This window comes from Manis javanica, chromosome 10 (assembly GCF_040802235.1).
Source record: "Manis javanica isolate MJ-LG chromosome 10, MJ_LKY, whole genome shotgun sequence".
Lineage (NCBI taxonomy): Eukaryota > Metazoa > Chordata > Mammalia > Pholidota > Manidae > Manis > Manis javanica.
In genome coordinates this window covers 88,768,945-88,792,942 of record NC_133165.1, presented here as the reverse complement: position 1 = coordinate 88,792,942, position 23,998 = coordinate 88,768,945, and the positions used below count along the sequence as shown (strand labels likewise).

The window sequence follows — 23,998 nt, the reverse complement described above, 5'->3', positions numbered from 1 at the left end:
ATTGCAGCCGCCTTGGGGAGTTTGGTGCCTCTACTCTCCTGGCCCCTCTGGGAGGTCTTTCTTGATCTGGCAAACATGGACAGCTCTCTCCTTTTTGCCCCCAAATTTCCTGCCTGCAAAAGTGAGACAAACCTGTTTTGGTGGGGAAATGACTGTAAGGAGACTTTTCTCTATTTCTAAATGGGTAGATTGAAAACAAAAACGAGAAACTACACAGATCATGGCCATCCTTTGCTTGAGTCTTCCTACAAGGGTACGTCTACTTTGAATAAAATCCAATTTCTTATCCTGCCTCATAGGGCCGTACATTGTCCTGTCTGACCGACCTCATCTCCTGTGTTCTTCTCTCCTACTGTGCTCCTGCCATATTGAACCTTGTTTCCATTCCCCCAGCAATGGCTTTCAAACTCTTCTGTTCACAAGTCAGAAATACATGTTACAACACAACCCAAACCATATGCACACTCACACTTTACATACATATACATGCACATATACACATATATATATAGCACACACATATATACATTTATACTGTAATTAAAGTTTCCTGAAACATTTACCTGTACTAAGTACAATGTACTCTGATTAAACTCAGGGCCTTTTCATTGCTTTCCCTCTGCAGGAATGCCCTTCTCCTTGATTGTCCCAACTGCCACCTTTTTATCCTTAGATCTCAGGTTTAGGGTCAGCTGTCCAGAGAGGTCAGCTGGACTAAAATAGCCACCTGATCATTCTCTTTCATGTTCTCTGGCATTTGTTACTTGGATATTTTTCTAGTTTATGTGTTTTGTTTACCTAAGTTTTTGTTGATTGTCTTTCTCCTCCCCTGTGATAAGGTAGATTCTGTGGAGGCAGGGATTTCTCGGTATTGTTTCCTGCCACAGGGCCTAGCATAGTGCTAAGAGCATAGTAGGTGCTCAGTTTATGTTCATAGATGAACTAGAGGAATGATTCTAATCAAGACTCCTTCTCCCTTCGGGCCCCAGCATCCTCATCTACAAACTACAAGGTTGGACTGGTCCTCAGAGAGCCCTTTAGCTCTACCTACAGCCAGTTTTCCAGAACACACAGAGGATATGCTCCAGACAGCCAGAATCCAGCGGCAGGCAGGACAGAGAGGGTCAGGCAATCTCCTGTGTGAGGAATGAGGGCAAATACTGAGGAAGGGCCTTGCTTCCAGGCTGATGAAGGCCAAGGGTATAAAGCAGGGCACAGAGCAAATAATGGAAAGGCAAAACTGGAGACCAGCCAGACATAAAGAGCCCAACCAGTTGATCCCTGTGTGCTGTGCACTGCTTGCACTGTCTCCCTCAATCCCCAGTTCTCTGAGGGCAGAAGAGGTGGCACTGAATGTCGTTAGCACTCCAGCTCAGGAGTCAGCCGGACCAGATTCAAAACCTGACTCCAACTTCCAGAGGCAGCACAGGCTGAGAGCCAGGCTCAGGCCACATATCTAGGTTTGAATCCTGGCCCTCGCAGTTACTAGTTGCATGAGCTTGGGAAAATTTCTCAACCTCTCCCTGAGCTGTTTTATGTCTCAAACCGGGATGGTATTAATTACATTACCTCATGTTTTTTTTCCAACACTTCCTGGGGATTGTGAATCTTAAGCAAACTGGGAGTCTCCACTCAGCCTGCCTTCCCACCTGACCCCACAGGGCTCCTGGCTTCCGGGAACAGCCTACTTGTTCTTTAAAAAGCCTTGGCTCTGCATTCAGCTGATTGAGGTGTATGTCCAGGGCCCAGCACTTACTGACTTTTGACCTTAGACAAGCCACAACCTCTGTGAGCCTCAGCTTCCTCAGTAAGGGCTTTCCATTTCCTGAGCCAGGTTTTCAGCCACAGCTGGGACATTCCCCTGAAGGGCAACCTCAGTCTATCCAACCCCTCCTCTTCCCTGAGGGGGAGAAGACGTAGTTACCACAGAAAGCGCTGAACTCTGTTCTTATTAACAATTTGTTGATATTAAACTCTTATTATTATTCAATCCAAATCCCTTTCTCTTGCCCTCCCCAATCTAATTCTCAGGCCTCCCCGTCTCACTTTGTCTTCTGACTCTGGCTGCGGGGTTAACTGAGTTGACAGGAAAGAGGGCTGAGAAATAACCCTGTGTCCTGGAGCAGCCTCAGGTCCAGGGAATAGCAGCTCCATTACCAAGGCCTTTGCCACGTTCATACACTGTGCTTAGCACTGTCTGGTTTTATTTCACTTAAACCTCTCTACAACTCTCTTGGGTAAATACTTGTTTATTGATGATGAAGCCCAAACATAACTGGTGGGGTGCAGGGTCCTAGGTTCGCCTGACTCCTGGCGACTCCTTTGAATTAGGATGCTATTGCAGTGGGACACCCAAGGGCCACAGGTAGAGTTGCCTCTACTGAAGGTAAAAAGTGCCACAGTAGGGGAAGTCTCCAGGAAGAAGACAAGATAAAAATATAAACAGGATAAATGACCCAGGGACACATACAGTTCAGAATTGTGGTACAATCTTCATTCATCGGTGCTGAGGGGCGGGGAGAGGCAGAGGAAGTGAGATGGGTGGGATAAATCTGGGAATTTTCTACAGAAGGTAAAAGGGCGGGGGGGGGGGGGGGGGGGGCAGGGTTGAAGACCAGTCAGGGGAAAGAAGTGCCCCACCCCCATGCCTGTGAAGAACCGAAAGAGCAGAAAGGTGCTAGTGCATGAACTGTGTTTATTTTTCCCAAAGTCTAAAAATATAATGAGAAGGAAACACACACACAAAGTAACCTAACCAGGAATGGGGAAAAGTGGTCACAGCAAGAGCTGAGAAATCCGAGGCAGGAATTTCAGGAACTAGGATAACTCAGTTACAGAGCTTGGAAATTCCACCCTGTGACGAGGCTCTTGAAAACTGCCAGCTTCCGATCAGAGTCTGCAGCACTTTCCAGCAGCCCGGGTGGGGCAGAGGGGGGCTGAGGAGGGCGGGGGTGAATGCCTCCCACTGAGAGGGCGAACCTGCCACCTTGAGGGGGTGTGGGTACTGGACAGAGAAGGTGGGGCTCCTCCGTTTAGCCCTCTCTCATAGCAGTAAAAACCATAACAACAACCCCTTACTGAGTGCTCACCAGACACCAACAACCTTGTGAAGTAGGTACTATTATTCCCATTTTACAGATGAGGACTCAGAGGCACAGAGAGATTAAGCAATTTTCCTAAGGTCTCACAGCTGGTAAATGGCAGAGCTGGGGGACCTTTTTGAGATCCAAATAACTTTTTTTTTGTATCATTAATCTACAATTACATGAAGAACATTATGTTTACTAGGCTCCCCACTTCACCAAGTCCCCCCCACAAACCCCATTACGAGATCCAGATAACTTTTGAGAATCTGCTTAAAGCTATGTGCCCAGAACCCAGGAAAAAGCTTATAAGGAACTTATATACCACATTTTACATTTAATTTCAGGGGTTTCGTAAAGCCCCTAACCCCATTCCATGATAAAGCAATTGGATAGTAGAGCCGGTGTTGATTATCTCGCACCTCATCTCCACCCCAATAGCCCAATAAACAACTCAACAGACTGTAAGGGGCAGGGGGTGGCTTACGACAATTGCTTGGCACCGCTGGAAACCCCTTGGGGTTTGCCCTAGCTGGCTTGAGAGGTCTCCCCAGTCTGCTCTGATGTGAGGTGGGGATGGGGTGGCAGGTGGGAGGGGGTGGACTGGGAAAGCTATACTGCGCTCTGCAGAGAAGCCAGAATTGCACTATACTGGAGGACAATGGTTTTTCCTCACCCCCTCAGGGTATCCTTTTCGGTTAGAGATTTGGAATGGGCAACTAGCAGAGATGAAGGCCTCCTCCCTTAATTAAATGCCCAGGGGTTGCTATGGAAACCAGAGCTTCCAAATCCTGGCCAGACAATGGGGAGAGGAGCTGCCTGCAGCCTAGACAAGTGAAGCTTCAGGGGCCTCGTTGGGGACTGGAATAGGGGCCAGAGGGTGAGAAAAAAGGTGTGCCAATGAGAAGCTCAGCCTCCTCTCTCCCTGGGACTGTGGGAAGAGGCCTCTCAGAACCAAGGGGTTTGCCTGAGACAGCAGGGCGACGCTCCTGGAAAGGGGAGGGCATGGGGGTGGTGCAGCTGGAGCCGAGCACGGCCCAGAACTCAACACCTCCTTTGTTCCCAGAGGAGAAAGCCAGCCAAATTGGTAAACAAAGGGAAGAGGCCAGAGGGCAGACAGCTAAGTGATAAGGACTGGGACTGCAAAGAGCTGAATATTGGAGCCCGAGAGAGAGAGAGAGAGAGAGAGAGAGAGAGAGAGAGAGAGAGAGAGAGAGAGAGAGAGAGAGAGAGAGGAGAGAGAGAGGCGCATCTCCGGAGTCCCACTGACAGGCAGAACGTTTGCATACATTGTCATCCTGACACACACAGTCATGAGAGCCACACAGGAGCCAGACAGACACACACCTCTACAGAAACAATGTGCACAGAAGCACTGGCCTTCGAGGACACACAAACCCCTACTCCTTTGTCCCCCTAACTCCCCTCTGGAGCCCCCTTTTCGTCATCAGCCTTGGGCACAACTCTTTAGGGAAGGCAGAGGGCAGTCCTCTGTGATCAGCTTGGGTTCCTGCTGCACGTTGGGGTCAGGGGCTGCAGCAGGTCACCAATCCTGTTACTTCACGTGGAGGGCAAAGACTCCCATTTTGAAAACATTCCAAATCGACCATTTATCAACACTCGTGTGCCAGGCACTGTGCTGAAGGCAATATACACGACCTCTCTTTAATGCTCCCTCAAAATCTCTGAGGTAAAAATGAGTGTTCTCTTTTCTTAGAGAAGCCTGAGGGGAAGTTAGATAAAGCTAGCGAGTCTCACAGCCCGTACAGGGCAGAAATGGGATTTGAACCCAGGTTTGTCTGGCTCGAAAGCCTGTGTGCCTTACCACTTTCCCCACTTTTGTTTTAAGAACCTCTTGGAAACATTTCTGAGCAAGCCCACTTTGTTCTCAACCCTTTACCCTCCCACTCAGTGTTACCTAAATACTTCTATAAAAGCAGTTCCCAATTTGTAAGCTGGTTATCTAAAGGGTTTATATATAAAGGTTTATATATAACTTGGCTGTTTGGAACCCAATAACATTTTTCCCAGAGGAAAGGTATTAAATGGGTCCAGAAAGGCCACTTGACTCAGAATGCAGCTGACAACGGTATATGTGGTTCAGGACTAGCCCGGGATCCCAACCATCACTAACAATATTGTGTCCTGGAGAAAGGTATCCCCAGCTCAGCAGTGAGAAACAAACAGCTTTCTTTTCTCCCTTTCCCCGCCCTGTTCTCCTTCACCCTGTTGGACTTGTTTTCCAGCTGCTGGAGTGGCTAGGGGGATGGTAATATTTAATAAATCAGGCTACAGATCTGAGTGCCAACTGAAGTGGATGTTTCTTGAGAAAGGGGTTAGGGAAGGGTGAAGAAGCTAAGCCTTCTGAAGCTGAAAGACGGTTAAGATGGCACAGAGGATTGAGGGCAGAGGGGGCAAGCAAGATGGCTGTCTGCAACTGTTTAAAGGACTATCTTGATTGCACATAGCTAAATATAGGGCTAAACTAGGACCAAGAAGTAAAAGGGAATCAGATTTTTCTTTGATATGGAAGAACTTTCTCTATTAGATCTCTTCAAAAGTAGAATGGGCCTGTTAGTGAAGTAGTGAGTTATTTGCCACTGGGACTATTCAAGGAGGTAAATAACTGCCTATGGGCCATATGCTGGAGGAAAAGAAGCACTGGACTGTAATCCCTCTAGATTCACATACTCATTGAGCAAAATATTAGGGAGTATCTGTAAGTGCCCAGCATTGTGCCAGGGGTAAGATTTGGAGAATAAGATGGGGTCTTTGTCCCCAGGGAGTTTACAGTCTAATGAGAGAGATAGGGATTAAATGAATAAAACAACAGAATCTATAATCTATATTATGATGTAGGTTATAAAAGAAAGTAATAGGATACTACCATGAGAGAACACCAGAAGGGATCTAAGTCAGAGATTGTCTCTAAGAGGGCCTCTCTGAAGAAGCCACAGTGAGGCTGAGATCTGAAGGATGAGTGGGGGCCAGCTTGGGGAAAAGTGGGGTATGTTTGTTGCATGTATGTATGTGGGTGGGAGAGTGTTCAGGGCAGTGACAATGGCAAGTAAAAAGGCCCTGGGGCAGGAAAGAACAATTGTGACTAGAAAATTGTGAGTAAGGGGAGACTGGGAAGAGGTTACATTAGCAAGGGAGTTTTCATTTTACCCAGTTCCCTAATCTCATCTCTTAACTAGTTGTCCCTCCCTCTCCAGTCCTGGATTCCTAGTCCAAAGTGTCTGGCAGCTTCCCACAGTTGCAAGGCCTTACCATTCCCCATGGCTCCTCGCACATAGCAGACATGGCTGTATTTTATCAGTCGTAGTAGGTGGAATGGTAGAATTCTCATGTGTCTTGCACGGGAGGCCTAGGTTCAGTTCTTAATCCAGGCAACTGTCTTTCCTCTCTAGAGGTAGCTGAGTTTAGTGGTGAAGAGCACAAACTCTAGAGCCAGCCTGGCTAGGTTCAGAGTGGCTCTGTCACTTACTTGCTGTCTGATCTGGCCAAGTTACTTAACTCTTCTCTGCCTCAGTTTCCCCATGTGTAAAATGAGGGTGCTGATCATGCCTATCTCCTAGGAGTGTTATGAGTTAAATTTCAGGGTTTAGGACACTGCCTGGCATATAGTAAGTACTATGTGAATGTTGTAAAGTAAATCACTGGCAATAAATCACTGCCACATCTGCTTACCTGCCTCAGCCCATGCTCTCCCAGGTCTACACCTAGGCCTACAGCAAGGAGCCTGGGGCCAAACCTACTGTTCTCTCTCCTTACCCACTTCTCTAGCCAAGGCTGCCTCTGGCTGCAACTACAGTCCTTAGAGAAGTAGGCAGAGCTGAGCTGCTCCAGCCCGGCCCTCCTCACCCCCAGAATAAAAGATGTTCCTAATGGTAGGCTGCAGTTAAATCAAGGTGCACTCGTGTTTCCCCCCTCCCTCTTCCCCTTCCAGCTGTTTTTCAGAGACTGAGGGTATTCTGGATACACTGAATGTATCACTGAGCTGCATTTCCCAGGCCCTGGGCCTGACCCTAAGACTGAGGTTAAAACTCCTCCTAGATGCTCCCCTACCACTTTATACTCATTCCTGGTTGGAACTTATACTTCAGCATAGTCACCGCCACCTTTCTTCTCTGTGTCCTTGAGGGCAGCAGCTGTCTCCCGTTCCCCGTTGTACCCCAGGGCCTACACTGGCACTTGGCTCTCAAGCCTCATTTCTCTCCAGTCCTACTCCTTCCTCAGGTCTCAGCTTACCTGTCACTTCTTCCAGGAAGCCTTCCGGAAGGCCCCTGGTCAAGTAGGTGGGTCTCCCAGCACTTGAATTTCCCCACTGTCTTTAAGTATCTCTTACTTAGCTGTGACTCCCACCAGCTTGGCAAGCTTAGGCAGGGAAGGGATCATATTTATCTAATTTGCCAGTATCCTTAGTCCCCAGCACAAGGTCTATAACAGAGCAGGAGTTTATATCCTAGGGCCCATGGATTCATAAAGTTGCCAAAATCATACAAAAATGTTTATAGATTTGTAATGCATTCTTTCTGGGAGATAGTCTGTAATCTCAAAGGATATATAACACCCCTCTACACACACACACACACACACACACACACACACACAAAGGGTTAAGAACCACTGTAGGCATTCTGCAAACATTTGTTTTTGATTGGATGCATCCATCTGTGAATATAATCATTGACACTCAATGAACAGTTTCTGAATGGATTACTACGCCTCCTCCGCAGCGTTAGGGTGTTAATGTTTTCAGTAGATCAAGAAAAACCTCAGCAGAAACCTTTGCCACTTCAGCCCTTAATTCTGTGGCCCTAAATATCCCTCTCTCCAGGGGGGCCCACAACGTAAGACCAAAGCTTCAGAGGCTCACAGCCCCTACCAGAGCCTGACTTCTGTCCTGAAATCCCCCTACTGCGCCTTTGCAGCCTGTCAGCTGAAAATAAGCCTGGTGAGAGCAGGGGCGACGGGAGCTGACGGAGTCCTTCAAAGCTTTGAACGAGGGAGACTCTGCCCCCTACTGGCTGCCCTGCTCCGGTTCGCGCCCCAGCCGAGAGCCTGGCGGCTCAGAGGACGAGCTCAGAGCAGCGAAGGGGAAAACAGGGGGCGGCCCCCAAGGGCAGTCTTTCCCGCCAAGGTAACGCTTCGTCCACCAACCATGCAGGGGCAGTAGCTTCTGTATTAGCGCCTCCACCGCTTCCCTTCCCGGGCTCCTATCTTCTACTCCGAAATTAGGAGTTTAGGGAGGGCAGGGGGCGCAGAGGGGGTGGAGGGTCTTCTAGAGTTCAAGAGAGGTCCAGTCACTCGGACCTGGGTTTCTCATGGATCGCTCTCCTCCTGGAGCCTGGCCACTGCCGACACCTTCGGATCCTGAGCCAATTCTCTGCATCGCCTACACTTGGTGTGCGGTGTGCCAGCCTCCCCACATCACCATGGAAACAACAGCCTCTGCATCCATCCCGGAGCTGATTTGTGAAGCTATGAGAAGAATCTAGATTGGGGAAGAGGTGGGGGATGAGATGGGGGCAAAAGAGAAAAGATGTCGGGGGCGGGGGGCGGGGGGCGGGATTGCTTCTTAAGGGTTATTGGAATACCTTGCCCCTGTGAGGATAGGCAGCTTTCTTGACTGGCGGTAAATGCTGTCTTCTAAGGGGCCCCTGGTCAGTCCCAACTAATCCATCCAGCCTTAAGTGACTTACTTAACCCCTCTAAGCATCACTTTTCTCATCTGTCAGGGTAAAATAAAAATAATAGCAGCACTTACTTCACAGGATTATTCCAAGAACCCAGTGAGGTAACGCACACACAGCCCTTAATATAGCGGTTGGCTCATAGTGAGTGCTCAAAAAGGTATTGTTGTTCTTGCTTATATATCTGTATTTATTGTGTTTCCTTAGCTAAACTGCCAACCCTTCAATAATAACACCTGGATACTTTACAATTTTTGAAGTGCTTTTACACACATTTTCTCATTTGTCCCACCCCAGTCCTGAAAAACAGAGAAATGATTACTCTCCCCACTTGGCAGAAAAAGTTGCAGATTCAGAATTTAAGCTTGTTCAAAGGCTCGGCACTAACCTGGTATTAAAACCCAGCGGTTTATAGAGCCTGGGTTCATTTGCCCTATTCACTCATCTCCCTTCTGTTTGTCCCTGTGCCCAGCACAGTGCCACAGACAGTCAATGTCTTGTTGTTTGCTGACAGTGATCCTGGAGCACAAGTCTCAGGGAGGAGCTAACCCAGAAAAGCAAGCACTGGACCTGTCCATGAAGGAAGCAGAAAACTCATAATTAAATCTGTAAGTAAAAACATTCCCTCAAAAGGGGAGTGGCTGCTAATGGTTTGGGGTTTCTTTTTGGGGGAGGTGGAAAGGTCCTAAAATTGATTGTGGGGATGGTTGCACAACTCTGTGAATGTATAGAAAACCATCCAATCAAACATTTTATGTGGGTGAATTGTATGGTATGTGAATTATATCTCAACAAAGCTCTTATCTGAAAAATTTCCACAATCACATGCCAGGCGTAAATGTGGCACCCAGTAAATTCCACCAAACATTCAAGAAAGAAATAATGCCAATTGGACACAAGTTCTTCCAAATAATAAAAAGAAGGGCTGTTCTCCCCAGTTCATTTTATTAGGTTAGCATTACCTTGATACCAAACCTGATAAGGACATTACAAAAAAGGAAGTTATACTCATGATCAAGGATTTTGCATCTTATAAAAGCAAAATCCTATATTTGCTTTACTATAAGCAAATTGTATCTAGCCATACACAAAAAGGGTAGTATATCATGATTGTGTTCACCTTAGTCAAAAAATGAAGTTATTTTAACATTTGAAAATCAATGGAATTCACTACATGAACTAAACATGAAAAAACAAGATCAAATGACTTTGTCCCCATACATGGATATTTGATTTATGACAAAGGAGGAAGTTTGGAGCAACAGATGTGGAAAAGTGGTAAAATTCAATATCCATTCATGATTTAAAACAATCAAGCCTAATAAACTAAAGAATAAGTGAGAATTTTTTAAATCTGATAAAGAATTATCAAAATCCCCATAAGCAAACATCACACTTAGCAGTAAAATGTTGAACTCTTTCCCTTTGAGATCAACAAAAAAAAGCCCCTATCATTTTTCTATTAAATTTTGTTTAACATTTCCTAGAGGTGGTAACCATTCAGGAAGCCAAAAAAGGAAAAAAGCTAAACATAAGTTATAAAAAGATGTGATTTTACAAATCCTAACATTTGCAACAACATGAATGGAGCTAGAGGGTATTATGCTCAGTGAAATAAGCCAGGTGGAGAAAGACAAGTACCAAATGATTTCACTCATATGTGGAATATAAGAACAAAGGAAAAACTGAAGGAACAAAACAGCAGCAGAATCACAGAACCCAAAGAAGGACTAACAGTTACCAAAGGGAAAAGGACTAGGGAGAATGGGTAGGAAGGGAGGAAGAAGTGGGGGGGGAGAAGAAAGGGGGCCTTACAATTAGCATGTATAATATGGGGGGGCACGGGGAGAGCTGTGCAACACAGAGAAGACAAGTAGTGATTTTACAGCATCTTACTATGCTGATGGACAGTGACTAATGGGGTATGTGGGGGGGACTTGGTGAAGGGGGGTGTCTAGTAAACATAATGTTCCTCATGTAACTGTAGATTAATAGTACCAAAAAAAAGATGTGATTTTAGCCATATTGCTGAATGTAAGATCGATTTTCAAAAATTAGCACTTTATATAAATTAATTTCAGCACTAAACTGCAAACATAAATTTTAAGAGATGCCATTTACATTTGAAAAAATATATATCTAAAAATAATTCTAACAAAATATGCTTAGGACCTCTAATAGGAAAACTATATAACAATGTTAAGAGAAATTAAAGAAGACCCCAATAAATAGAAGGATGTATCATACTCATCAATTGGAAGACTTGATAATGTAAAGATGCCAGTTCTCCCCAAACTTATCTAGAGATTCACTGCAATCCCTCATAAAATTTCAACAGGGTTTTTTAATGGAAACTGACAAGCTGATTTATTGATGTATGTAAAAACTCAAAAGGTCAAGAATAACCAAGACACTCTTCAAGAAAAGTAAGATGTGAACTCTTGGTCGAGCATACATCAAGACTTATAACAAGGTTATAATGATTAAGACAGTATGGTTTGGTACAGGAATAAAGAAACAAGCCAATCGGACTTGGAATTAAGAATTGAAGCACAAACCCACAGGTAGATGGACACTTGATTTATGGCAAAGGGGGCGGTGCAAAGCAGTGGGGAAGTATCCCCAAGGCACATATAAAGTTACTATACACAAATCAACTCCAGAGGAATTTTAGATATAAATGTAAAAGACAGAACAATTAAGCTTCTAGAAAATAAGGTAGGAACCCATCTTTATGACCTTAGGATAGGGAAAGACTTCCCAAACAGTACACAAAAAAGAAACAGTAAGCCTAAAGAAAAAACTGATACATTTGATTATTTTAATTTTTAAATATATTCTGTTGGTTAAAAACAAGCAAAACATCATTAAAAAGGTAAAAAGACAAAGGTTGAATATTAGGGTATGTGAATTAAATTTTTCAAAAAAGGAAGTGAAAAGTTAAGCCAAAAGCTGGGAAAAAAATTTTTTTGAACATGTATACTGATAAAGGACTTATATCCAGAATCTAAAATGAACTACTACAAATCAGTAAAAGAGGGACATACAACCTAATATAAAAATGAGCAAGAAATTTGAATAGTTGCACCACAAAAGAGGATGTCCAAATGGCAAATAAACATTGGAAAGGGTGTGTGATTTCATTAACATAAAGAAAATACACACCCACCAGACACACTCCAATTAGAAAGACTGAAAATATCAAGCACTGGGAAGGCTATGGAACAATAAGAATTCTTTTACACTGCTGGTGGGGTGTAAATTGACATAACCACTTTGGGAAACAGCTCAGTCTATTCTGGTAGTTTAATATCTGCATACTCTGGGAACCAGTACATGTATACACCCTGGAAGTGCATGCACCTGGGCCCCAAGGAGTATGTCCAAGAATACCACTGTCATGATAGCTCTCGACTGGAAACAACCCAAATGTCCACTGACAGTAGAACAGAAGTACTATACAAGTAATACATGCTTATGATCTTATTTATATACAGTTCAAATAAAGGTAATACCAATACTTTAGTCAACACTACCGTGTGCTGACTAAAGATCTTGGGACTTCTTAGTCTCCATAATCATGGAAGCCAATTCTTTCTAATAAGTAAATCTACCTATCTATCTAATCTCTTACTGGTTCTGTTTCTCTGGAGAACCTTACTAATACAGATTTTGGTTGGTACTGGGAGTGGTTCTAAACAAAATTTTAAAGATGAGTTTTCTGAATTGGTTCTCTAATCTGATTAGATGTAAAGTTGCTAATGACTACTATTTCCAGTAGTAAAGAGAGCGCTGATGATCCATGGCATGATCTGACAATAGAGATATACAAAATACCACCATTGGGTACTCCTAATCAACCACTTAAAATAAATAAGGATCTGGGAGATTGTGTATAATGATATATTCTAACATTTTTGGCAAAGTAACAAAAATAATTAATTAGCTGATTGATCCTACTGTTACTAGATGAAATAAGGAAAGAATGAAAGATAAAGGAAAAAATAAAAGAGCATAGAGAGTCAAATGTCCAATTCAAATGCCACAAAAATGACCTGAAAGCTTCTATGTGTGCTCCCAAGGACACCCTTATTACCAGTAGCTGCAGGGCTGAGATGGCTGAAAATTAAACCCAAAATCTCATCCTGCTGAATTATAAATCAAGTGGTTCTTCAGCCTCACGGGGGTGTCTACTGTTAAATGGAGAGCATTGACTGGAAAAGAATTAGGATCTTGAAAGTTGGAATGGGTATGTGTAGGAAGACCCTGATAAGGTCAGCAACACTGACACTCTAAATTCCAATGAGCCTTCTTTGCCACTGGAAAGGCCTCCCCACCCCCAGTAGTATTGGCCTCCCTACGCCTGATACGAGGGAATCAACCTGTCTGAGGAAATCATAATGGCCTCTTCTGAGGCAGCTGCCATGCAAGACACCGCTGATTCTCCTCAGGATATATTCCCACCACCCCTCTTTGCTTTAGACCTATAACTCGACTCAAGTCCCAGCAGGCCCCTAAAAGTGAGGTGGAAAGTGTGACCCATGAGGAGGTATACTACACTTCAAAAACACTACTTGAGTTTTCCCATTTATGCACACAGAAATCCAGAGAACATGTGTGGAAATGGGTACTAAGGGTGTGGGATAATGGTGGAAGGAAAATAATGTTAGATCAGACCAAATTTATTGATACGGGCTCGTTAAGCAGGGATTCTGCATTTAATGTTGCAGCTCTAGGAGTTAGAAAGGGTTCTAAGAGTTTGGTTGGTTGATTGAAACATGGGCCAAAATGTGACCCATGGTAAGCAAGCTGGAAATGCTGGACCTGCCTTGGTTTAAAGCATAAGAAGGCATTTAAAGGCTTAGGAAAACTGGAATCTCACGGTGGATTTGTCATTTAAGATTTACTCACACACACTGGGAAGGTCCAAAAGACATACCTTTCATGACTGTGAGAAAAAAATTTTGTGAGAGGGGCCTCAGTATCCTTGAAGAGCTCTGTGATTGCTCTTCTCTGTAGGCCAAACTTTACCATGGGAACTGCAGTCGATGAATTGGGAAACTTAAATGGAATGGGAGTGATTGGATACCAGGGTTGCAGGGGTCAAGTGGCAGCAACTCAACTACCAGAGGCACGGTGGGAATGGTTACCATAATGGACAGCAGAATCAAGGCAGAAATCAGAATGGTCTGCCTTACAAAAACTTATGGCATTGGCTAATTGTGGTGGGCCTGGAACACTTTCTTATCAAGAGATAAAGAGCCCACACAGTCTCTGCTGGGCTTATCACTCTGTGTGGGAGTAACCTTCTGTGCTTCATGCTCAATGTGTAATTTTTTGTTTTGCTTAAGTGTGTGCATCAAACAGCCCTCAGATATGCCCCCAGATTTTTCAGACTCCATGGGGGAAGTAGAGGGGTCTTTCTACTGTGACACCAGAAGGGGTCCTTGTAGGTCATCTGCTATGCATGGACTTCCAGGAGGCACCCACTGGCCATAGAGGACCAACACCCACTATTGAAGCTGATCTTGGCCTGTCTCTTCTGTCTTAGAGTAAACCATTATTTCATCCAGTACTTGACTGTGTTGTGTCTTCCTTGTCAACTCTGATACTGAGATGCAATGGGCAGAAGTGTTTGGACTTTGATTCCTGGTGACTGGCGCTGTGCTGGTCTTTGCTATCTTCCAGGCAGTTAGAATCCTCCTTTGATCCTGGTAACTAGTACCTGACATTCTTCTTGACATCTTTCCCTTCCAAAAGATATCACACTTGTCCGTTACATTGATGACATTATGGATCCCATGAACAAGAAGCGGCAACTACTCTGAACTTATTGGGAAGACATTTGTATGTCAGAGAGTGGTTTATCAATCTGGTCAAAGTTCAGAGGCCTTCCAGCTCAGTGAATTTCTAGGGGTCCATTGGTGTGAGGTACGTTGAGATATTCCTTCTAAAGCGAAGGATAAGTTGTTGCATCTGGCCCCTCGTACAACTGAAAAATAGGCACAACATTTTATTGGGCCTCTTTGGATTTGCGAGGCAACATATTCCTCATTTGAGTGTGTTACTCTGGCCCACTTACCGAGTGACCTGAAAAGCTTCTAGTTTTGAGTGTAGCATAGAAAAAAGAAGGCTCTGCAACAGATCAGCATGCTGTACACACTGCTCTGCCACTTGGGCTCATGATCCAGCAGATCCAGGGGTGCTTGAAGTGTCAGTGACCAATGAGGATGCCATTTGGAGCCTTTGGCAGACCCTTATGGGTGAAATCACAGCAAAAGCTCTCAGGATTTTGGAGCAAAGGCATGCCATCCTCCGCAGATAACTACTCTTTTGACACAGCTCTTGACCTGCTACTGGGCCTTAATAGATACTGAAGGCTCAACAATGGGCCACCAAGCTACTATGTGACCTGAGCTCTTCCTCATGAGTTAGGTGTTATCTGACCCACCAAGCCATAAAGTTAGGCTTGCAAAGCAGTACTCCATCATCATTTGAAATTGGAATGTGTGAGTCTGGGCCTGAGTAGGCCCTGAAGGCCCAAGTAAGTTAAATGAAGTGGCCCAAATGCCCAAAGTTCCCCACAGCCTTCTCTCTCTCAGCCTGCACCAAAGGATTTCCCTACAATCAGTTGACAGAGGAAAAGACTTAGGCCTAGTTTACAGATGATCCTGAAAAATATGCAGGCACCACCCAAATGTGGACAACTGTAGCACTACAGCCCCTTTCTGGAGCATCTCTGAAGGATGGTAGGAAGGGAAATATTTCCAGTAGGCACACTTTTGAGCAGTGCACTTGGTTGTTCACTTTTCTTGGGAGGAAAAATGGCCAGACATGTGACCATATACTGATTCCTTGGCTGTGGCCCAGGTTTGGCTGGATGAGGTGGGATTTAGAAGGAACATAGTTGAACATTTAGCAACATGGAAATTTGGTGAAGAAGTATGTGGAGAGACCTCTCTAAATGGACAAAAAATGCAAAGATATTTGTGTCCCATGTGAATGCTCACAAAAAGTATCCTCAGAAGAGGATTTTAATAATCAAATAGATAGAATGACCCATTCCCGGATACCAGTCAGTCACTTTCCCCTGCCACTCCTGTCACCATCCAACAGGGCTCATGAACAAAGTGACCATGGTGGCAGGAAAGGGATTGTTCATGGGCTCAGCCACATGGACTTCCACTCCTCAAGGCCAGCCTGGCCATGGCAATCACTGAGTGCCAGTCTACCAGCAGCAGAGACCAACACTGTGTCTCTGACATAGCACCATTCCTCTGGATGAGCAGATTGATTACAGTGGACCATTTCCATCATAGAAGGGGCACTGTTTTGTTCTTACAGGAATAAACATTTATTCTGGATGCAGACTTGCCTTCTCTGCATGCAATGCTTCTTGCCAAAACTACCATCCATAGATTTACCGAATGTCTTATGAACTGTCATGGTATTTCACACAGCATTACTTTTTTTCCCCTCATATATATTATTTTATTTTGCTATCATTAATGTACAATTACATGAACAACATTATGGTTTCTAGACTCCCCCTATTATCAAGTCCCCACCACGTACCCCATTACAGTCACTGTCCATCAGTGTAGTAAGATGCTATAGAATCAGTACTTGTCTTCTCCACACAGCATTACTTTTAATTAAGGAAGTCACTTCACAGCAAATGAAGTCTGGCAATGGAACCATGCTCATGTAATTCACTGGTTTCACCATGTACCCCACCATCCTGAAGCAGCTGGTTTGACAGAATGGTGGACGGGCTTTTTGAAGACTCAGTCACAGTGCCGGCTAGGTGACAGTACCTTGCAGAGCTGGGGTTTCTCCAGAAGACTGTATATGCTCTGAACCAGCGTCCAGTATATGGTACTGTTTCTCCCATAGCCTGGATTCACACATCCAGGAATCAAAGGGTGGAAATGGCACCATTATCCTTATGACCCACTAGTAAAATTTTTACCCCCTGTTCCTGCAACCTTATGCTCTGCTGGCCTAGAAGTCCTAGCTCCCACCACGTGACACACAATGATCCATTGAACTGGAAGTTAAGACTGTCACCCAGCCACTTAGGGCTCCTCACACCTTTTAATCAACAGGCAAGAAAGGGAGTTACCAGGTTAGCTGGGGTGATTGATATTAACTACCAAGGGGAAATTGGACCACTGCTCCATATGGAGATAAAGAAGAGAATGTCTTGGGTATAGGAGATCCCTAAGGATGTCTCTTAGTATTACCATGCATGATTAGGTTGATGGAAAACTACTACAACCCAATCCAGGCAACACTACTAATGGCTTAGATCCTTCAGGAATGAGAGTTTGAGTCACCCCACAAGGTAAAGAACGATGACCAGCTGAGGTGTTTACTGAAGGCAAAGAGATTACAGAATGGATAGTGGAAGAAGGTAGTTCTAAATTGCCAGCTACATCCACATAGCCAGTTACAGAAATGTAATTTCTGTAATTCAAAACTATAATTTTCATGATAGTTCCTCCTTATTTTGTTATGAATGCTGTGTACAAAAATAAAATATCTTTGTTTTCTTCCCTCTTATTCCTTTATCATGTAATATAAGCTTTATTGACTTTACATCATAGTATTTAAGTATTATGACCTTGTTATTGTCTTTATTTGGAGACTGAGTGTGCTTTAAGAAGATGGAAATTAATAAGAGTTAGATTTGTGATGGTTAATTTTATGTCAGCTTGACTGCCACAGGTATCCAGACATTTGGCTAAACATTATTCTGGGTATGTCTGTGAAAGTGTTTCTGGATGACATTAACACTTGAACTGGTAGAGTGAATGTAGCAGATTGCCCTCTCTAATGTGGGCGAGCCTCATCCAATCAGTTGAAGGTGTGCATAGAAGAAAAGTACTGAGTAAGAGGGAGTTCCTTCTGCCTGACTGCTTGAGTTGGAACATTGGTCTTTTCTGGCCTTTGGACTCAGACTGAAACTTCAGATGTGTATATATATATATATATATATATATATTGTTTCTGTTGGTATTAGTTCTCTCTGGAGAACTCTGGAGAGCTAATACATTATACCTAATATTTAAATACATGCATTGTATCTCATATTTAAAACAATTTTATTGAGGCACATTTTTGCATGTCATATAATTCACCCTTTTCAAGTGTACAATTAAATGATTTTTTAAAATCAGATTTATCAAGTCCAACATAACTCAGTTTTAGAACATTTTCATCAACCCAGTATGATGTGTCACGCACATTTAATATTAATCTTCCTTCTCCCTCCCCCAGGCATTGGTAGTCTATTTCCTCATTTTATAGCTTTGCCTTTGCTGGATAGATCATACAAATGGAACCTTACAACATGTGGTCTCTTGTCTATGGCTTCTTCCACCGAGCATGCAGTTTAATCCCTCTTGTTGCTGAATAGTATTCCATTGTATGGAAAGAGCATATTTTGTCTACTTGCTCTCATGTTGATGGACATTTAGGTTGTTTTCAATTGGGCTATTATGAGTAATGCTGCTAAGAACATTCCTGTGCAAGTCTGTGTGGATACATTTCCATTTTTCTTAGACCGACATCTAATAGTGAAATTGCTGGTAAATTTATGTTTAACATTTTAAGAGACTGCCAACCTGTTTTCCAAAGTGACTGTACCATTTTACATTCCCATTGGCAGTTTAAAAGGGTTCCCATTTCTCCATACTCTTTCCAAAAAGTTATCTGTATTCTTAAATATGGGTATTCTCTGAAAAACAACCCCCCAAAAAGGTTTTAAACGTTTCAGTGAGGTTAGGGTTTTGAGAGGTAAAGTGACCCCTTTAAAAAGTGACTGCGGTCCTCCAGCCGGCAGAGGGCGCTCCAAGTCAGGACTTCTTGCCTTCCAAAGCGAGAGTTTGGCCAGATCCTCGTTGCTAGGAGACGGAGATGCGTCTTTCGGCTGGAGATCCAAATTCCCTGCTATTCCAGCCCCTTTCTTCCCTGAAGACTGAGATCTAAGGTCCCACCACCGTCCAGGCGCAGTTCCAGAAGGCCCCATTTTGGGGACGTTTTCCTCCTTTCCCGTCTACAGCCGGCGGAGGCAGTCCGAGGATACTTGCCCAGATCCAGTCTCCTACTCAGCTATGCCCAAGAAAGGGAAGAAGGCCAAGACGCCCCTCTCCGATGAGGAGCAGCTGCTTTTGTTTCAGCAGAAGTTGCTGGCAGAGGAGGAGATGGCCAAGAAGAAAGAGAGGCTCCTGAGCCAGTTCTTGAAGGTAATGGCTTTCTGCATTACTCCCTGCCCAACCCACACACCCCTGCGGCCTTGACCCTGCCATTATGGCAGCCTCATTTTCATGCTGGCCTCCCTTCCTCTGCAAATCTTGAGACCCGGATATACTTAGATTTTGAGTTACACTGTTTGGGGGGAGGGGCAGCTCTCTGTGAAGCATGGAAGGGGGTAGGTGGTATGGAGTCACAACTGAGCCTCATAACTGGGACAGTAGATGGTATCAGCTGCCCAAGCTGTCTGAAATTCTAATGTTCTCCCTGGAAATGGGTCACTAACAACATCCTGCTCTAATGCCTTCTCTCTGAAGGAAATTCTCACCCTTGCCCTCCCTAAAACGCCTTTGGGCTGTTGCCTGTCTTACATCAGGACCTTCCCAAAACAAGAACAGGAACTCCCTGGTGTTAGCCTTCAAGAGCTTTGGTCTTGCACAAAAGATAAAGGGTACTGTGTTAGCCGACAAACTGTGATCTTGTTTGTTATACTGTATCAGGACTTTTGGTCCTGACCTCCTTGGGTGTATTTATTACTTCACATAGGATAAGCTGGCCAAGGAGGAGCACAACAGTGCTCTGAACCTTAATAAGATTAACACACAATGGAGAACTGTCCTTAGGGAAGTCAAGACCAGAGAGCTTCATAAGGACATTGAGATCCTCCGCCAAACATTTGAACGAGTGGTGGACTGCAAGGACAGTGTCATCAAGGTAGGCCTTCTATCCAAGGAAACACTTCAACATGACTGCCTTGGTCTCATCTCTTAATAGAATGGGCCTGTTTTTTTAAAAAATTTATTTGTTGTTAAAGAATTGCCAGTAGTATTCTCGTAATTCTTTTAATTTTTGTTGAATATGTTGTATTTCTCCTTTCTCATGCCTTATTGTGTATAGTTTTGCTTTCCCTTAATCAGATCCTATAATTTATTTGTTTTCAAAGAACCGATTTATTTATGTATGTATTCTTTCTCGTATTTTTGCTTTGTTTCATTGGTTTTAGTATTTAGGTTTTTTTAATGTTAGAGTTACAGGAACTTTGTTACTTTCCTGATTTCTTAAAATGAAGACTGAGTTCTGTTTTTTTTCTTATTTAATAATAAACTTATTTAAAGGCAAATATTTCCTTCTACATTCAGCTTTCAAATGCCCCATAAGTTTTGGTGTTAAGTATCCTTTTCATTGCTTAATAAATAGTTTATAACTTATCTTTGATGTTCTCTTTGATCCAAAGGTTATCTAGAAGTGCATTTCTTAATTTCTGTTATGTTTTTTGTCATCTTTATATGTATTTCCTTAATTTTTATTGAAGTGTGATTAGAGAAAGCAGGTAATATCTCTGTTTTGTTAACTTCTTAATTTTTTCTTTCTGGGAAAGTACATGATAGAAATAAATGTACAAAGACATACAAACAAAATGAATAGTGTCTTTTAGAGGAACACGTAGAGTCTACATAACTATTTAATCAAGTTAGTTTCCTTTGAACTGTTCATTTCTAAGATGGATATAATTCTTTCACTAAGTATCATGTTTTCTCAATCATGCATTTGTGATTTCTTTGCTTCTTTGAAAGTATAGTTGATATACAATCTTATGTTCGTTTCAAATACACAACACAGTGGTTCAACAGTTACCCATATTATTAAATCCTCACCACTTCTAGTGTGGTTACTGTCTGTCACCACAGAAAGATGTTACAGAATCATTGGCTATATTCTTCATGCTGTACTACTATCCCTGTGACCAACTTATATTATGACTGAAAATTTTTGTGCCCTTTTCTCCCCCTCCCCTTCCCCACCTCCATGGTAACCACTACTCACTTCTCACTGTCTATGTCTATGAGTCTACTGCTGTTTTGCTCATTCTGTTTTGCTTTTGTTGTTGTTATTGTTGTTTTTGTTATCATTAATCTACAATTACATGAAGAACATTATTTTTACTAGGGTCCCCACTTCACCAAGTCCCCCCAACAAACCCCATTACAGTCACTGTCCATCAGTGTAGTAAGATGTTGTAGAATCACTACTTGTCTTCTCTGTGTTGCACAGCGCTCCCCATGCCCCCCTCAGCATTATACATGCTAATCATAATACACCCTTTCTTTGTCCCCCACCCTTATCTCTCCCTTCCCTCCCATTTTCCCCAGTCCCTTGCCCTTTGGTAACTGTTAGTCCATTCTTGGGTTCTGTAATTCTGCTGCTGTTTTGTTCCTTCAGTTTTTCTTTGTTCTTATACTCCACATATGAGTGAAATCATTTGGTATTTGTCTTTCTCCACCTGGCTTATTTCACTGAGCATAATGCCCTCTAGCTCCATCCATGTTGTTGCAAATGGTAGGATTTGTTTTTTTCTTATGGCTGAATAATATTCCATTGTGTATATCTACCACATCTTCTTTATCCATTCATCTACTGATGGACACTTAGGTTGCTTCCATTTCTTGGCTATTGTAAATAGTGCTGTGATAAACATAGGGGTGCATATGTCTTTTTCAAACTGGGCTGCTGCATTCTTAGGGTAAATTCCTAGGAGTGGAATTCCTGGGTCAAATGGTATTTCTATTTTGAGCTTTTTGAGGAACCTCCATACTGCTTTCCATAGTGGTTGAATTAATTTACATTCCCACCAACAGTGTAGGAGGGTTCCCCTTTCTCTGCAACCTCTCTAACATTTCTTGTTGTTTGTCTTTTGCATGGTGGCGATCCTTACTAGTGTGAGGTGATATCTCATTGTGGTTTTAATTTGCATTTCTCTGATAACTAGCAGTGTGGAGCATCTTTTCATGTGTCTGTTGGCCATCTGAATTTCTTCTTTGGAGAACTGTCTGTTCAGCTCCTGTGCCCATTTTTTAATTGGATTATTTGCTTTTTGTTTGTTGTGGTGCGTGAGCTCTTTATATATTTTGGATGTCAACCCTTTATTGGATCTGTCATTTATGAATATATTCTCCCATACTGTAGGGTACCTTTTTGTTCTATTGATGGTGTCCTTTGCTGTAGAGGAGCTTTTCAGCTTGATGTAGTCCCACTTGTCCATTTTTATTTTTTTTCCCTTCCCTGGGGAGATATGTTCATGAAGAAGTCACTCATGTTTATGCCCAAGAGATTTTTGCCTATGTTTTTTTCTAAGAGTTTTATGGTTTCGTGACTTACATTCAGGTCTTTGATCCATTTCTAATTTACTTTTGTGTATGGGGTCAGACAGTGATCCAGTTTCATTCTCTTACATGTAGCTGTCCAGTTCTGCCAGCACCATCTGTTGAAGAGACTGTCATTTCCCCATTGTATGTCCATGGCTCCTTTATCACATATTAATCAACCATATGTTTGGGCTAATATCTGGGGTCTCTCTTCTGTTTCACTGGTCTGTGGCTCTGTTCTTGTGCCAGTACCAAACTGTCTTGATTACTGTGGCTTTGTAGTAGAGCTTGAAGTTGGGGAGTGAGACCGCCCCCCCCTCCCCACTTTATTTTTCCTTCTCAGGATTGCTTTGGCTATTCGGGGTCTTTGTTGTTTCCATATGAATTTTTGAACTATTTGTTCTAGTTTGTTGAAGAATGTTGTTGGTTATTTTATAGGGATTGTGTCAAATCTGTATATTCCTTTAGGCAGGATGGCCATTTTGACGATATTAATTCTTCCTAGCCAAGAGCACGGGATGAGTTTCCATTTGTTAGTGACCTCTTTAATTTCTCTTATGAGTGTCTTATAGTTTTCAGGGTATAGGTCTTTCACTTTCTTGGTAAGGTTTATTCCTAAGTATTTTATTCTTTTTGATGCAATTGTGAATGGAATTTTTTCCTGATTTCTGTTTCTATTAGTTCATTGTTAGTGTATAGGAAACCCACAGATTTCTGTGTGTTAGTTTTGTATCCTGCAACTTTGCTGAATTCCGATATCAGTTCTAGTAGTTTCAGAGTGGAGTCTTTAGGGTTTTTTATGTACAATATCATGTAATCTGCAAATAGTGACAGTTTAACTTCTTCTTTACTAACTTGGATTCCTTGTATTTCCTTGTTTTGTCTAATTGCCATGGCTAGGACCTCCAGTACTATGTTGAATAACAGTGAGGAGATTGGGCATCCCTGCTTTGTTCCCAATCTCAGAGGAATAGCTTTCAGCCTCTCACTGTTCAGTATGATGTTGGCTGTGGGTTTATCATATATGGCCTTTATTATGTTGAGGTACTTGCCCTCTATACCCATTTTGTTGAGAGTTTTTATCATGAATGGATGTTGAATTTTGTTGAATGCTTTTTCAGCATCTATGGAGATAATCATGTGGTTTTTGTCTTTCTTTTTGTTGATGTGGTGGATGATGTTGATGGATTTTCGAATGTTGTACCATCCTTGCATCCCTGGGATGAATCCCACTTGGTCATGGTGTATGATCCTTTTGATGTATTTTTGAATTGGGTTTGCTAATATTTTGTTGAGTATTTTTGCATCTAGGTTCATCAGGGATATTGGTCTGTAGTTTTCTTTTTTGGTGGGGTCTTTGCCTGGTTTTGGTATTAGGGTGATGTTAGCTTCATAGAATGAGTTTGGGAGTATTCCCTCCTCTTCTATTTTTTGGAAAACTTTAAGGAGAATGGGTATTATGTCTTCTCTGTGTGTCTGATAAAATTCCGAGGTAAATCCATCTGGCCCAGGGGTTTTGTTCTTGGGTAGTTTTTTGATTACCGCTTCAATTTCTTTGCTGGTAATTGGTTTGTTTAGATTTTGTGTTTCTTCATTGGTCAGTCTTGGAAGGTTGCATTTTTCTAGGAAGTTGTCCATTTCTTCTAGGTTTTCCAGCTTCTTAGCATATAGGTTTTCACAGTAGTCTCTAATAATTCTTTGTATTTCTGTTGGGTCCGTCGTGATGTTTCCTTTCTCATTTCTGATTCTGTTGATGTGTGTTGATTCTCTTTTTCTCTTAATAAGTCTGGCTAAAGGCTTATCTATTTTGTTTATTTTC

General features: G+C 42.9%; 1 protein-coding gene across 4 annotated transcripts in view; it reads left to right on the top strand.

Annotated features, from left to right (window-relative positions):
- Nucleotides 1-8,089: 8,089 nt before the first annotated feature.
- DRC2 (dynein regulatory complex subunit 2) overlaps nucleotides 8,090-23,998 on the top strand; it is a 39,996-nt gene continuing 24,087 nt past the window's right edge. The window contains exons 1-4 of one of the 4 annotated variants that reach the window (XM_073213585.1): nucleotides 8,090-8,226; nucleotides 9,294-9,387; nucleotides 18,846-19,029; nucleotides 19,583-19,750. In XM_073213585.1, coding sequence (XP_073069686.1) covers nucleotides 18,898-19,029; nucleotides 19,583-19,750 — 300 coding nt within the window. In that variant the 5' untranslated portion in view covers nucleotides 8,090-8,226; nucleotides 9,294-9,387; nucleotides 18,846-18,897. Of the gene's footprint in view, nucleotides 8,227-9,293; nucleotides 9,388-18,654; nucleotides 19,030-19,582; nucleotides 19,751-23,998 lie in introns of those variants that run through there. The other 3 variants (XM_017639829.3, XM_017639823.3, XM_036992540.2) reach the window with 3 other exon arrangements.